Source organism: Hemitrygon akajei, chromosome 2, assembly GCF_048418815.1.
Source record: "Hemitrygon akajei chromosome 2, sHemAka1.3, whole genome shotgun sequence".
NCBI lineage: Eukaryota > Metazoa > Chordata > Chondrichthyes > Myliobatiformes > Dasyatidae > Hemitrygon > Hemitrygon akajei.
Window position 1 is genome coordinate 108,684,521 of NC_133125.1, and position 17,440 is coordinate 108,701,960.

Here is a 17,440-nt window from a genome sequence, read left to right on the forward strand (position 1 = left end):
AAACTGAACAATTGCATAATGTTACTGAATGTAAAACAGAATCAGACAACATAGAGTCTGACAAAGGTGAACTGTCATGCCTAGAACTGCACTGTATAACTGAAGCAGATCACAAAATAATCTAGATCATAATGGATGTGTCTGGTGTAAAACTAAAAATGGATCAGGATATCAGCATTGTCCATAATTCTGAAGACTGAGTACAACCATTCTAAGATACCATTAGAGAAGACCTCAGTGATGCTGAAGACTTAGATAGGTGAAAATGCATCTCCCAAAGGCAAACTGACAGTAAATGTGATGTATGAAGGCCAAACACAACAGTTAGAACTTTATGTATTGAGTAGTGGAGGGACAGCACTTTTTAGACATGAATGATGGAGAAAAATCCAACTAGACTGGCACTCAATCAAAGCTCTCAGTGTGACATCAACAGGCAACGGCCGCCCAAATAGTAGCGCTAACTTGAGACAGTCGCAGCTGCTTAATTAATGATAATCAGAAAGTGTTTGAGAAGGGAATAGATAAACAGATTGAAGACTTGCCCAAAAGCTGTTCAGGATGCCAAAGAGTTCAAAATGCACCCTCATAGGCAGCATTGTGTTACACCCGTGGGAGTGGCTGTCTTTACCATGGCAAAGAGTACATATTGACTTTGCTGGGCTATTCATGGACTTCATGTTTGTGATTGCTGTGGATGCTCATTTGAAGTGCTGGGAATTTATACCAATGAAGTCAAACACCTCATAAAAAGACTGTCTCGCTCTGAGGATTATCTTAATCAGAAACGGCTTACCAGAACAAATTGTGACTGACTACAGACCACAATACATGTCTTTCTGACTGTTCATGAAGAAAAGTGGCATCAGGCATTTCAAGCCAGCTCCTCACCACCCAGCAGCAAATGGGTTAGCTGAAAGGTTTATCCAAATCTTCAACGTCCATTAAAATGATGGACAAGGAGGATACTTCTCTAATGCACAAGGTGGACAAGTTCCTTTTTGTGTATCAGACCTCTGTCCATGTGACGACAAATTAAACACCTGCATTGCTGTTCATGAGCAGGAATCTGAGATCTTGCATAGACCTCCTGAAACCAGACCTCTGGAGGGAAGTACAGAATAAACAGTTCAGCCAGTTGCCAAGTGAAGCAGCAAGGACCTTTGATATTGGACAGGAAGTTCTAGTGTGTGATTCCCAAGAAGGCAGGTGGATACCTGGTAGGATAGCTATAAGAACTGTACCACTGATGTACACAGACATGGAGAAATCACGTGAACCAGATATTGGATGCTCAACCAAAAAACACTACTGAGTCGATTGCATCCAAGAAGACGGACACATTACAGTCACCGGACACACCTCTCAGTGATGTCACTGACAGCAACATAACACTGGAAACCGAGAACGTTGTCTTAGACAAGACACCTACCAGACCTGATGTCGCTCCACAGGTCCAGAGGCGTGATGAGAACATCATTGTAGACAAGACACCTGCCAAGAATGACGCCACTCCACAGGTCCAGTGGTGCTACCCTGGAAGAAAAGGAGCACCATCGATAAGACTGAGCCTTCAGAACTGTGAAGTTAGTTATGGTCTGTTATTGTAAAAGCATGTTTATTTGGAATATAGGTTTATGAAAGGGAAATTGAATGTTTTGTACATATACAGTTTTACGTTGCATTAATCTAAAGGGGAAGGAAGTGTAATGTATGGAACTATTTCTTTCAGAGCAATGACCCCCATCTTCACATTACGTATTGATCTGTTGTCTATGCATGCGCATTGTTCTCTTGTTCTCTCTCTCTCTCACTGCAATGTGAATACACCAGTTAAAGCCATCTTCTGCATACGTGCTAATTAATTGATATGAATGTAGTTGTGCACAAACACAACAATATACATATATACTTACTTTAATTGATTTTGTTTGTATATTTTGATGTATTGGATTGTACTGCTGCTGCTGAGTTAACAGATTTCATGACATATGCCGATGATATTAAACCTGATTGTGATTCTGATTCTTCTCTGTTTTATGGATGTCCCTTTCCCTCACATCTCTTAATCTTAAACCTGACGTTGGATAGGATCCTGCATGATCACATTCTGTCTCTACCTATCATCCCATCCATTCACCTATCTCATATGCCACAATACTAAAATCTATGGACTACCTGAACTCTTCCCAACAAAGGTTGAGTCAACTTGGGAAAGACCTTTCTTCACAAAATATGTTATCAGTACCTTACATGTTGTATTCTTTGGAATTTTGTTGTCAAGGGGCATTTTATAGAACTGATCATGCTCCCGCAACACTTCAGTTTAACATGCGGTTTCTCATGAAAAGCTAACAATTCCTGATTTTGGAATTTTCTGTGTTCATAATGACAGGCATATTTGTTTTGTTTCAGTAGGGGCATAACCTTGCCTGTTTGATGGCACTGAACTACTTTCCCTTATCAGGATTGCTGCATTTACTGGAAACTTTGTATCAGCCTCTTTAGATCGAATCCTATAATTAATTTCTTTTGTCAGACAAGGTTGAATCATTTTTTCCTTTTGTGTTTTGGTCCTGTATTTATTCCTTGAGCTATTGTCCATCTATCGTGATTCCTTTCAATGAATTTCCACAAACTGTCCGTTACAACTCAGATCTCAATACTTTGTTCGGATTTAGGATACAAGGTTCACATTCCTTGTTTATGAAGAATTCTGTTATGCTATTGTCATCCTATCCTGAACGACCTCTTACAATGAGATTATCAGTTAACTGTTGGTACCTTCTGCAACCACATTGTACCAGAGTTGGAAGGGATTGGAGGAGTGTCAATTCACTGGCCTGCCTTGTCCCAGATCGCGATGCCAAGTTTCCTGAGTGTTGTTGGTGCTACATTCATCCAATACGGAGAGGATTCCATTACATTCCTGAGTTTGTGTGGTGCTAAGACTTTAAGAAATTAGGTGACAAACAAGCACTTGAAGACCAAATTATTTATGTGAGTATTTATGTAAATAGTTTAGTTGAACTTCTTTTCAATGTTACCTCCTCAGGATGTTGATGGTGGAGGACCTGATGATGTATTCCTCACAGAATCTCCCCACTTCTGACCTTACAGTGGAAGGAAAGATATTGCTGAAGAAGCTGAGTGTTGTCTAGTTCAGGACAAAAACCTGAGAATACATTAGGCTGGATGATTAATCTCCAACAATAATATCTCCTTTTGTGTGCTATATGACACCACCTTGTGAAATGGTTTCTTCCTGGTGCCTTGCTTTACTGAAGCATTTTTGTGTTAAGGCAGCAAATCTAACCACATCACCTAATTTATCATAAGGTTTGGAAGCAGTGTAATGTGTACTAAACTAGTTTGGACAGGTACTCGTGAGTAAGTATTACTTAATGATACTGTTGGTAAAGGCCTCCATCACTTTTTTTCATATTTGGAAGTAAACTGATTGAGTTGTAGCAAGCCTGATTAAAGTTGTCCTGCATTCTATGGGCGAGGTAAACCTGGGTAATTTTCCATTTTGTCAGGTAGATAATTGGGTTTATAATTATACGAGAATAGCTTGCCTAGAGATGCTGCTAGTTGTGGGATGCAAATTTTCAACCCTGCAGCTGAGATGCTGTCTGTGTCCTCAACTAATTCTGTGTCCAGTGCAGTTGGTTTTTTTTACATCACATTGAGTGAATTGCATTGGCTAAAGATGATTGATTTTTGTGACAATTTGGATCTCAGGAGAAAATTGTGATTAATATTCCATGGCTAAAGATAATTGTAAACTCTTGAACCTTTTCCTGTGGGATTTGCCCAGTGTGGTCCTTGTCATTGGACACTGGAATGTCATTGGGTCTCCATTTTCCAATTAGTTGTTTAATTATCCTTTAAGGTGCTACTGCTGAAGCTTTGGCTTTGGAGGCTTTAGCATGAAGGCTGAGTAGTGGTAAGTGAAGACAAAGCAAGGTCTTTTATCTTCCGCTGTAGTCTTAGTGGTTTAGAGATATTGGCAGGCCAGTCACATGCTCCTCCTGCAGAAAGTGGGAGATCAGGGAAACTTCAGTGCTCCAGGAGATTATATTTATAGGACTTGTTCAGAAACATTAGTGATGTTTATTGTTTCATAGAATAGGTTAAGTGAGGTGGTTGCACCAAAGGTATAGGTAGCCGGAAGAGGGGTAGATAGGGAGTGCAGGATTTCCATATGGCCATTCCCATCAGTTTGGATACTCTTGGGGAGGGATCTGATCTTTCAGAGGAGAGCAGCAGCAGCAAACAGGCCTGTGACACAATGACTAGCTCTGACGTACAGTAGGGGGAGGTGGAATAAGGAGAGCTGTGAATTCATGGAACTTGTAGCCACAGGCAGCTGTGGAGGCCAAGTCATTGTGTATATTTAGGGCAGAGGTTGATGGGGGCATGAAGGGATATAGGAAGAAGGCAGGAGATTGGGGCTGAGAGGGGTCATGATGAAATGGTGGAGCAGACTAGATGGGCCAAATGGTTTAATTCTGCTCCTATATCTTATGGTCTTATTACTGGAAGCTGCAGCTCAGCAGGGGTAAGCAAGTTGTTTGTGTAGAAGGCCATTGTGCAGAAGCTTTGTGAGAGCGGATTCCCATGGAAACCATGGAGTAGTGATTGGGGTTGAAGTCATGACTCATAGAGACAGAGTGAAATATACTCTGCTTTGAGTTGTGTTTAAGCTGAACATTTTATTGGAAGGGCATTCCAGGAGCATTAACAACAAATTTCTTCTACACTGAAGTGAAAGATTGATTTTGAAATAACTGTGTCTGAAGCAAGTTTTACTCTGCCAGGAAAACTTTCATTTCTCATTATTCACTTGTAGATAGTGATAAAGTGTAAATTTCCACATTTTATGACATCATAATAACTTGATGACATTATTTGTTAATAATGATGGTACTTACACATCACATCATAACATCACAGTCAAATGTGGAACTTAGAAGATCAAAGCAAGAAATCATGAACATTTTTTACATCTGCTTAGAAGTGTGTCATCTCATAGAAGGCTGACTCCTTGTTGCTCTGGGTCAACTGAACAAGATTCATGTTAGTTTTTTCCTTGATACCTAAATATTCAAACTGGAAATATAGGAAGTATAGTGTTAGATAGGGGAATGGAAAGGAGGTTCTCTGGATGAGAATGAGATTTCTGAATGGTATGTCACCTCCCCAGGGCAAGGGTCATCTCTGGTCAAGTCCTCAGCGTTCTTAAGTAGGAGGGTAAACAGCAAGAAGTTGTGGTCCATATAGGTACCAATGACATATGTAGGAAGAGTGACAAGGTTCTGTAAATTGAATTCAGGGAGTTAGGTACTAAGTTAAAGGACAGGACCCCCGGGGTTATGATCTCAGGATTGCCACCTGTGCCAAATGCTAGTGAGGTTATTATACAGTCTAACATGTAGCCAAGGAGTTGGTGTGGAATGGAGGATATAGGAATTTTGGATCATTCAGCTCTCTTCCAGGGAATGTGGAACTTGTACAGAGAGATGGTTTGCACCTGAACTAGAAGGTTTGCTAATGCCACACTGGGTGGGGGTTAAAGCTGTAGTTGCAGGCGGATAGGAACCAGAATGTCTGAACAGTTAGTGTACAGGTTGTGGAGACGTGTTGTTAAGACCTCAGGCAAAGTCCGCAGTGAAAAGCATGGTGCGATTGATGTCCTGAGTGCGTATATTTCAATGCAAGAAGTATCGTAGGAAAGGCAGATTAGGTCAGGCTGTCGATCAACACCTGGAATTATGATTTTGTAGCCATTATTGAGACTTGGTTGCAGGAGGGGCAGGACTGGCAGCTCAGTTTTCTGCTTTAGATGTGGCAGAGCAGGAGGGGTTATAGGTGGCATTACTAGTCAGGAAAAATGTTACTGGAGAACTCATTTAGTGAGGTTTTATGGGTGAAACTGAGAAATAAGAAAAGTATGACCACATTAAGGTATGTGAGCAATACTTGATCTGCTATTAGGGAATGAGACAGGGCAGGTGACAGAAGTTTGTGTAGGGGAACACTTTGCATCTAGTGATCATAATGCCATTAGTTACAAAGTAAATATGCAAAAGGATAGGTTTGGTCCGTGGATTGAGATTCTAAATCGAAGAAAAGCTAATTTTGATGGTATCAGAAAGGATCTAACAAGCATGGATTGGGACAAGCTGTTTTCTAGCAAAGGTGTACTTGGTAAATGGAGGCCTTTAAAACTGAAATTTTGTGAGTACAAGGCTTGTACATGCCTGTCAGAATAAAAGATAATGATAACAAGTGCAGGGAACCTTGGTTTTCAAGAGATATTGAGCTCCTGGTTAATAAAAATGGAAGTGCATAGCAGATATAGGCAAGTAGGAACAAATGGTGTATAAGAAATGCAAGAGAACACAAAAAAGAAACATGAGAAAATCTGCAGATGCTGGAGATCCAAGGCAAAACACAGTAAATGCTGAAGGAAATCAGTAGGTCAGCCAATATCTATGGAAATGAATAAACAGTCGAAGTTTCGGGCCGAGACCCTTCATCAGGTCTGGAAAAAGAAGATGAGAATTCAGAGCAAGAAGTTGGGGGTAGGGGAGGAAGAAGCACAAGGTGGCAGGTGATAGGTGAAACTGGAAGAGAGGGAGGGGTGAAGTAATGAGCTGAAAGTTGATTAATGAAAGAGGTGAAGGTCTGGATGAGGGGGAATCTGATAGGAGAGGGTAATAGACCGTAGAAGAAAGGGAAGGGGGATGAGCACCAGAGGGAGGTGATGGGCAGTTTAGGAGGTGGGAGAGAGAAGGAAAAAGGAATGGAGAATGGTGTAGGAGATGGTGAGTAGGGGTGGTGTGGCAGTTACTGGAAGTCCGAGAAATTGATGTTCATGCCATCCGGCTGGAGGCAACCCAATCAGAACCATGCCCATCTCTCCTCATAACTACAATCCTACTACTAATACTCTTCCACCCTTTCTTTTTTTAAAAAAAAATTTTAATTGAGTTTTCGATGATTACAGAAGAAGAAAAAAAAGTTATCAACCCTTCCCCCCTCCCCTTAACCCCTCCCCCCTAACATATCCCTATAGAAAGAAAGAAAAAGAAAGAGAAGAAGAAAGAAAAAAGAAAGAATGCCTGGATATCGAAAGATCCCCACATGCTCCACGGCGTTCATAATAACTTTAGTATATATATTTATTTCTTTCCCCAAATAACCAATAGAGCATCTTCAGAGCATCTATATATTTAATCCTGTCTTTTGTAAATAAGGGCGCCAAATTTTCAGAAATGTTTCATATTTATCTCTTAAATTATAAGTAATTTTTTCAAGTGGAATACAGCTGAAGATTTTGTTCTTCCAACGGTCTATACTTAAGTATGAATCCGATTTCCAAGTAACTGCAATAGCCTTTTTGGCTACTGCCAATGCAATTTTTATGAATTCTTTCTGATATTTATTCAGTTTGGGTTTCGGTTTTATCCCTTCGATATCACCTAATAAAAATAGTGTTGGGTTATGTGGAAGTTGTGTTCCAATGATTTGTTCCAGTAGAACTCCTAAATTTGTCCAATAAGGTTGAATTTTGGAACAAGACCAAGTAGAATGTAAAAAAGTACCAATTTCTTGATTACATCGAAAACATTGATCAGATAAATTTGGGTTTAATTTATTTATTTTTTGTGGTGTAATATATAATTGATGTAAAAAGTTATATTGCACTAATCTTAACCGGACATTTGTTGTATTTGTCATACTGTCAAGACATAGTCTTGACCAACTTGTTTCTTCAATTTTAATATTCAAATCAGTTTCCCATTTTTGTCTTGTCTTATGAATTCCTTGTTTAATTGCCTGTTTTTGAACCAAACTATACACACAAGAGATAAATTTTTTAATTTTTCCTTTTTGAATTAAAGTTTCTATTTCACTAGGTTTCGGCAATAACATTGTTTGACCCAATTTATCTCTTAAATAAGCCCTTAATTGGAAATAACAAAAAAGAGTGTTATTTGATATTTTGTATTTATTCTTTAATTGATCAAATGACATTAAAATACCACCTTCAAAACAATCTCCTATATATCTAATCCCTTTTTGAAACCAGTTGTATAAAAATTGATTGTCCATTGTAAAAGGAATAAGTTTATTTTGAATTAAAGATCTCTTTGCTAATAAAGATTTCCTCATCTCAACGTCAATATTTATTTTGTTCCATAGATCAATCAAATGTTTTAATATAGGAGATTCTTTCCTTTCCCGTATCCATTTAGATTCCCATTTATATACAAAATCTTCTGGTGTATTTTCTCCTATTTTATCTAGTTCTATTCTTATCCATGCTGGCTTATCTTTATCAAAAAAAGATGCAATAAATCTAAGTTGATTTGCTTTATAATAATTCTTAAAATTTGGAAGTTGTAATCCTCCTAGATCAAATTTCCATGTCAATTTTTCCAATGATACTCTTGACATCTTACCTTTCCAAAGGAACTTCCTCACACATTTATTTAACTCTTGAAAAAATTTCTGGGGTAGTTGTATTGGTAGTGTTTGGAATAAGAATTGTAATCTAGGGAATATATTCATTTTTACAGCATTTACTCTGCCTACTAATGTTATTGGTAATGTCATCCATTTATCAAGATCTTGAATTTTTTTCAATTATGGTAAATAATTTAATTTATATAAGTTCTTTATATCGTTATCAGCTCTTATACCTAAATATTTTATACCATTTATCGACCATCTAAATTGAGTTATTAATCCACATTGACTATAATCTCCTTTAGTAAGAGGTAGAATTTCACTTTTATCCCAATTTATTTTGTAGCCTGATATTTTCCCATATTCTTCCAGTCTAGAAGATAATTTACGCAGCGGATTCAATGGGTTTGTTAAATAAATCAGAACATCATCAGCAAATAAATTAATCTTGTATTCTTCCTGGTTAACTCTAAAACCCTTAATATCTGGGTCCGTTCTAATTAATTCAGCTAGTGGTTCTATCGCCAACACAAATAAAGCAGGTGATAATGGACAACCTTGCCTAGTTGACCTTGTTAACTGAAATGATGTTGAAATTTGACCATTTGTCACTACCTTAGCTTTGGGATTAGTATTTAAGGTTTTAATCCATTTTATGAAAGATGATCCTAATCCATATTTTTCCAATACCTTAAATAAGAAATCCCATTCCAATCTATCAAATGCTTTTTCTGCATCTAAAGCAACTGCCACACTCATTTCTTCCTTCTTTTGTGCCAAATGAATTATGCTAAGTAACCGGTTTACATTATCTGCCGATTGTCTATTTTTAATAAATCCTGTTTGATCCATATGTATTAATTTTGGTAAGTATTTAGATAATCTACTAGATAGAATTTTTGCTATTATTTTATAGTCAGTGTTTAACAAAGAAATAGGTCTATATGATGTTGGCTTTAAAAGATCTCTATCTTTTTTTGGCAATACTATTAAAATAGCTGTCGTGAAAACCTTTCCACCCTTTCTTATGTTCTCATAGAACAGGGAGCTTAAGAGCTCAGTGCCTATCCTCTAGTCCTCTGTACTGACCATCAAAGATGTATCCATAATAATCCCATTTGCCTGCACTTGGTTTGTAGCTTTCTATGCTTTAGTAATTCTGTTTGTTGTGTGGTGGCCAAATTGGGTATACAAAATTTTGAGGGTTTAGATAGGGTAAATGTTTTTTCCACTGAGGTTGGGTGAGACTAGAACTACAGGTCACAGGTTAAAGTGAAAGGTCACATATTTAAGGAGTACAGGAGGGGCAACACCTTCACCCAGAAGGCGGTGAGGATTTAGGACATCGTGCCAGAGGAACTGATGGATGCGGGTTCAATTTCAACACCTAAGAGATATTTGGCTAGGTACCATGGATGGGAGAGGTATGGAGGGCTATTGTCCAGGTGCAGGTTGATGGGACTAAGCGGTATAATGTTTAGCTTGAACTAGAGGGGCTGAAGGGCCTGTTTCCTTCCTATAGTAAATCTATGACTGTAAGGCTTTTTTTATGCACCACTTCAATTGTGTACTAACTGGAATCTGATACATTCCAGGAACACTGATCTAGCAGTTAGAATATAGAACACGATAACACAGGGACAGACTCATAGGCCCGCTATGACCAGACTAAATTCAAGTTAAATTAAATCACCTATACATGATTCCCTGCTTGTCTAACAGTCTCTTGAAAGCCACAACACTAGTTGCATTCACCACTACCCTGGCCGCTGTGCCATGCACCTATCACTCTCTAAAAAAACTTGTCCCACACATCTCCTTGATACTTCCCCCTTTCACAGTTAAATACTTGTCCTGTAGTACTTGACCGTAGGAGAAAGATTCTAACTGAAGAGTCCAGAGCCAGCACATTCCTGTTTGGGTGAAGGGTAGACGTACCAGGTTCAGGGAATCCTGGCTCATGAGAGCTAGCAGGAAAAAGAAGGAAACATACATTACATTCAGGCAGCTGGTTATGAATATATCCCTTGCTGAATGTTTTTTTTAAGTCTAGGAGATCATGCCAGATGAGTCTTTTTGGAATTTTTTTGAAGAGTTAACTAAGGAGATAGATTAAGGTAAGGCTGTGGATGTTGTTTATAGCCTTTGACAAGGTCTGATCTGGAAGCTTGTGTTGCAAGGGATCTGGCAAGGCAGATTCAGAATTGGCTTGGTGATGAGAATCAGAAGGCAGTGGTTGAAGGCTGATCTTCTGACTGGAGGTCTGTGACTAGTGAGGTTATTCATTATTTACATAAGTGATTTAGATGAGAATGTACAAAGCACTATCTGCAAGTTTGTTGATGATACAGACTTAGGGGGTCTTAGAGATGGTGAAGCAGATTACAATAAGTTGCAAAGAGATCTTCAGTCTCTCACTGCTGCAGTCCGAAGTTCTCACCTACTTTGAAAAGGTGACAATTATATCAGTGCCCAAGAAGAGCAGGGTGAGCTCTGTCAAATGACTATCACCCAGTTGCACTCACATCTACTATGATGAAGTGCTTTGAGAAGCTGGTCATGACCAGAATCAACTCCTGCCTAAACAAGGACTTGGGCTTGCTGCAAATTGCTTATTTCCAATTGCGATATTTCTGAATGCATCCACAATATCCTGAAAAGGGAGGGTGAGCAGGCAGAAGTCGTGGTACACATTGGTACCAAAAACATAGGTAGAAAAAGGGAAGAAGTCCTGAAAACAGAACATAGGGAGTTAGGAAGGAAGCTGTGAAGCAGGACCTCAAGGGGAGTAATCTGAGTAACCTTGGGATTGCTGCCTATGCCATGTGACAGTGTGGATAGGAATAGAATGAGGTGGGAGATAAATGCATGGCTGAAGAATTAGAGCATGCGGCAAGGATGTGGTCATAAAAATAATAAATTACTAGTTAAGAAATATATATATATATATATATATATATATATATATATATATATGCTTTATAGTAAATTATGTATGTGTGTATGCATATGTATATGTGTGTGTGTGTGTGTGTGTTTATATATAAATAAGTAGATAAGTAGTGCAAAAAGAGAGGGAAAAATGCTGAGGAAGTGTTCATGGATTCATTGTGCATTCAGAAATCTGATGGCAGAGAGGAAGAGCTGAAGGCTTGACTGTGTGTCTTCAGGCTCCTGTCCATCCTCCTCTATGCTATCAATAAGAAGAAGGCATGTCCTGGGTGATCGGGATCCTTAATGATGCCTGCTACCTTTTGAAGGTGTCTTGGATGCTGGGGTGCCCATGATGAAGCTGACTAAGTTCACAACTTCCTGCAGCGTTTTTGATGCAACCAGTGAGAATGCTCTCCACAGTAATTCTGTAGAATTTTTTGAGTGTCTTTGCTGACGTACCAAAACTTTTAAGGATCAAGTTAACTTTTAAGCTGGAAGTTTTACTTACTATCAAGAATTGCATGGATTTTATTTTCTGACCCTACTTGCATCTAAGCAGGCTAGAATATTCAGTCTGCTCTGACAGGAGTAAAATATATGATAGCATGAATCAGTAAATGTGTTCAAAGAAGGACCTCAGTACTTGGGTAAATACATGGGGTTGGGCGGGAAGAAAAACCATGAAGAAATGAAAAGAAAGCTCTTGGAAATAGACCAATGTACTGAGGAAACCTTGACAGATGCTCTGTCTGGATCACAAGTTATAATTCAGAGGATTTGATTGCATATTTAGTAAATATAAATTTCTTGCCTTGTCAAAAGATTATGTTAAACCTACAAACCACATGAAAGAATAAAAATATTATTGCCATTTTAATTGACCACCTAGTTTCCACTATGTGGGAAGAGATAAAATCAAGATTAGGTATTCAGAAAGAAGTTATAGGTGGGAACAGCTAAAATTTTTAGTTACTTTATTGATAGCCACCTAACAAATCATATTGAATCTTCCAAAATATACTTGACAAAAATGAGCAATACACACAAAATGCTGGAGGAACTCAGCAGGCCAGAGAGCATCTATCGAAAAAAAGTATAGTCGACATTTCAGGCTGAAACCCTTTGGCAGGACTGGAGCACTCTCACTTCTTTCTTCCATGGCCTTCTGTCTCTTTCACCAATCAACCTCCTAGCTCTTTGCTTCATCCCTCCCCCTCCAAGTGTCACCTATCGCCTGGCATTTCTCTCCCCCCCCCCCCCCCCCACCACCTTTCAAATCTACTCCTCAGCTTTTTTTCTCCAGCCCTGCCGAAGGGTTTCGGCCTGAAACGTTGACTATACTTTTTTCCATAGATGCTGCCTGGTCTGTTGAGTTCTTCCAGCATTTTGTGTGTGTTGCTCAGACTTCCAGCATCTGCAGATTTTCTCTTGTTCGTGATTTGACAAAATTGAAGTTTCTTTAATGTCATTATGGTTTTCTAGAAAGTGCAGAAGGATGATTAAAAATAATATGCAAAAATTCACTGAGTTTTACCCGTGTAAAAATTGATTAATCAGTTGAGTTATTGAAACATTAAAACATCTTTGGAAGAATTCTCTAATAATTTAACTTATTTGTGCTTTATAGTTCCAATCTGAAATAGAAAGTTTGATGTCATCAATTACGAAAAATCAGAAAGCAAGCACTTGTTACTACAAGAAAAAGATTAGAAAACTAGGACAGAGTCTACAGGATCAACATCAATTGAAAGCTCACCCAGAGGAGCAGGTAAGATGTATTTTGCTTAGTCATTCACTCACATTTATAAGAAAACAAGAAATTGACCAGCAATTTTCTAATTACCTTTATGGAAACAAATTAACAGATTAATCAAAACCAGGAACTGAAGGTTCAAGAGTATTTCACATTTGGGTAGAATAGGCAAAAAGTTAATAGAGGTGTTATAGAGAAATGAGATCAGGAACTAATGAGAAAATATCTTTCCCTGGCAGATCATAATGTAGAATTAAGGCCAGTCTGATTGGAGCTAAGAAAGACAAAGGGAAGAAAGCATTGTTGGGAGTTATTAAAAGACGACCAATTTATAGTTGTAAGATTGGGCACGATGTAAATCAAGATGTTATAGGAAGATGTGTTGGGCATTCAATGGAGTAGTGAATCTGTACAGAGACTGAACACATGATAATAAGGTGAAGAAACAATGGTGAAAGGTGTCCAAAATTATTTTCAAGATGAAGGAGTTGAGGAAGCAACTAGAGAAAAGGATTTGTGCAATGAAAAAGGGTTAGTTAACAATCATGTTGTAAAAGGACCTTGAGGGAGGAGTAGCCAAAAGATGATAGAATTTAATACTGTAACTTAGTTCAATCAAGTACTAATGTTTTAAATCTAAATTGAAAGGTGAGTTGACCGGGCTTAAATGGGAAACCATGATGGCTAGGATTTAAAGAAACTGTACATGATATGCAAAGTAAAAATACTATATGAATCCTTTCCAAAAAGGACTATCCATCATCCAGAATCCCAGCTGAAATTGTACTCTATGAATGGCTGACTGGAGAAATTAAAGAAGCTATTTAATTAAAGAATTGGCATAATTTTAGAACCCAGCTAATTAAAAAGATTAAGAAAATGATTAAAAAAGGAAATTAGATACAATTCAAGTTTAATTGTCATTAAATCATACATGAATACTGAGGAATACAGCCAAATGAGACAGTGTTTCTCCGGGGCCAAGGTGCAACACACAGTACCAACAATCACAAGGCACACATAGCACGTACAAGATAGCATGCACATGGAAGATATCAGTTAAATACAGCCACGCAAAAAAAAAATTCCTGACCCTGAGTCCATGAATCTGCAGTTGACCATAACACAGCTTAATTACTGCCGAGCTTACACTGGTGGGTAGCACCAACTCCAGCCTAGACGCTGCTGCGCCATACCACTCCGAGTGGTGTGCAGCAGTTCCGATGCCTCTGTTCTGCAGGCTGTAAACAGGCAACCTCGTGGCATAAGGCCTAGTCCTCGGTACGACTGAGGCTGTGCAGCATCCCGCCATTCATCACTTCTGTCCGTCTGACTTGCCACATTAACAATGTACAAAAATGTCTTGCAATCACAAGAAAAGCAACTTAAGACAGTCTTTCGCTGTTAGATTGCATGCCTCCTTCGTATGCTGACTCCTCCGAAGCCTCTCTGATGTAAGCAGCATGATCTGCACTGTCCAGCTCTTTCAGTTTCTCCACCAACGAGCAGCTTGCTGATGAGATAGACATGTAGTACTTTAAGTTCTTGATGTCTTGCAGGATTTTGTGATCATAAAAAATATGTTTAAAAAGACAGTAGCACCCTCTGTTGATCCCATAGAATAGTGGTCCCCAACCACCAGGCCGCAGACCGGTACGGGCTGCAAAGCATGTGCTACCAGGCCGCGAGGAAACGATATGATTTGGCGATGTGAAACGATATGAGTCAGATGCACATTTCCTCATTCCCTGTCACGCCCACTGTTGAACTTGAACACACATGAGGTCATTACGCACTCGAAGTCATTACCCATGCGAGGTCATCAGTCGCCTAAACGCAGTGATACCCTAGCGCCAAGGATCACTGGTTGGCCTTGGGCGGCCGGCAAGATATGCTGTTGCTACTGGCCCGGAGCGCGGACAGATGGGCGCCGCCACCTGTCGTTCGTGAGAATGTTCGTGAGGAACCTAGTGCTAAAATATTCGCAGACGACCTAATTTGGGCTCAGTAGCAGAGCAGCTACCTCGCTGCAATCTACTGAAAGTCATCCCTCCAGTCAAACCTTTGTTGACCAATAGATCCTACCTACCTACGGTGGGGGGAGGGGGGGCGCCCTGTCGCACTGCTCCTTGCTCGGTCGGTTGCTCTCTCCGGACTGCGACCGCCGCGGCCCTGGCACGGGGACTTCCGGCCCTTACTTTGTCCTCTCACCCCACCCACGACCAGCTGCACCTGGCCAAGGCATCTGGTGATGGGTGGGCAGGAGGCTAGAATTCAGGCCCGGAGGCTGTCTAATGAGGCAATGAAGCCCTGAAAACTGCTTCAGCACCTTGAGTCCAAGCACCCTGCACTTAAAGACAAACCCGCTGAGTTTTTTGAGCGAAAAAAACATGAGCAAGCAGGACAGAAGCAAGTGCTGAGAGCCACGAAAACTAAATTGCGGAATAGACTGGACATAAGGAACCTTCGAGTATCACTGTCTCCCATCAGCCTGCGATGGGACTGTCTTGTTGCAGGGAAATAAGGTCAGGGCTCCCACTGATTCAGCGATATTGTTGTGTTGCAATGATTTTATACGTTCATATGAGGAAAATATGTGCTGCGTGTTTAATATCAAAATGTTACTTTAAACGTTATGATGCTATTGACTTATAAGTGAGTCATACTTATCACTATATTTCTGCGAGGAAAATATGCGCTGTGTATTTAATATTAAATTTGTTAGATAAACTATTTTAGAAACAAAATTGAGTGCATTAACCACTTATAAGTGACTTATAGTTGACTTATCACCTATATTCCGGTCGTGATTAACACCCCCCCATCCCCGTTGGCTGGTCCGCAAGAATATTGTCAATAATAAACCGGTCCATGGTGCAAAAAGGGTGGTGACCCCTGTCATAGAAGCCGCTGCAGATGAACATGCCAAGGCACATGGGACTAAACTGGGAGTAAGTGTAACAATGTTCTGTAAATACTTCTCTAGATGTGTAAAAAAAGGAAAAGACCTGCAGAGACAAATGTAGATCTCTTACAGATAGTGATCGGAAAACTTATAATGGGAAATAAGGAAATTGCAAGAAAATTGAACAAATACATTGTATTCTTATTTTAAAAATGTAAAAAAAATTTGATAAAATTAAGACAGAAACAAAAGTCGTGAGAAATGGGAACTAGAAGAAAATAGTATTGTTTAAGAAAAAGTATACAACAGAAGATGATGAGATTAAAATCCAGTAAGACATGAAAACTCATGAATCTATAGTACATCCCTAAGTTCTGACAGATATGGATTCAGCTGTTGCAATTTTACAAAACTTTATCGATTCTAGAATAGTTCCTGTAGATTGAAGAGTGGAAAATATAACCCAGTTATTAATAAAACAGAAAGAGAGAGAGAGAGAGAGTGAGAATAAACATGTACCATCCTGTTACTCTAACACCAATTGTAGGGGAAATGCTGGAAACCATTATTAAATTTCAAAGTTCAAAGTAAATTTAGTGTCAAGGAACATATCAAAGTATATACTGAGATTTGTTTTCTTGTGGGCATTCACAGTAAGTACAAAGAAACACAATAGAATCAATGTGAAACCTCACACAACAAAATGGACAAACAACGAACGTGCAAAATCCCCAGGACATGACAAGGTGTTCCTTTAGACCAGGGGTGTCAAACTCATTTTAGGTCACGGGCCGGATTGAGCAAAATGCAGCTTCATGCGGGCCGGATCAGTCGGATGCATGCGAACGCAGCTTTCGTTGCCTCCGTTTTTTCAGCCTGCTCTCATGTGTCTCAGTCTCTGCTATAACTACAAAGTGTTTCACTTTACAAATTCCAGTTCTTATGAAGAAGACTGCCGAATAAACACTAAAAACCCTGAAAACCTGGTACCTGAATAAACTCAGCATTAGCCATATCATACGCCATAGGCGCTTCGATTACTGGGGCCAGCTTTAATAGTAATTAGATATTATCTCGCGGGCCAAAGATAATTCCACCGCGGGCCGGATTTGGCCCGCGGGCCTTGAGTTTGACATATATGCTTTAGACCCTACGGGAGGGAAGTGCAGAAATTACCCGGGCCATAGCAGAGATATTTAAAACATCCTTAGTAACAGGGGAGGTTCCAAAAGAATGGAGGATAGCCAATGTTGTTCTGCTGTTTAAAAAAGGCTCTAAACAGAAACCAGGAAATTATAGGCCAGTGAGTCTGACTTCAGTTGTGGGAAAGTTATTGGAAGTTATTCCAAGGGATCAGATATATAAGT

At 39.4% G+C, this 17,440-nt stretch overlaps 1 protein-coding gene across 1 annotated transcript in view; it reads left to right on the plus strand.

The window, feature by feature from the left end:
• LOC140715228 (cilium assembly protein DZIP1-like) overlaps positions 1-17,440 on the plus strand; it is a 176,613-nt gene that overhangs the window by 58,775 nt on the left and 100,398 nt on the right. The window contains exon 7 of the mRNA XM_073027121.1: positions 13,043-13,183. Coding sequence (XP_072883222.1) covers positions 13,043-13,183 — 141 coding nt within the window. The remainder of the gene's footprint in view (positions 1-13,042; positions 13,184-17,440) is intronic.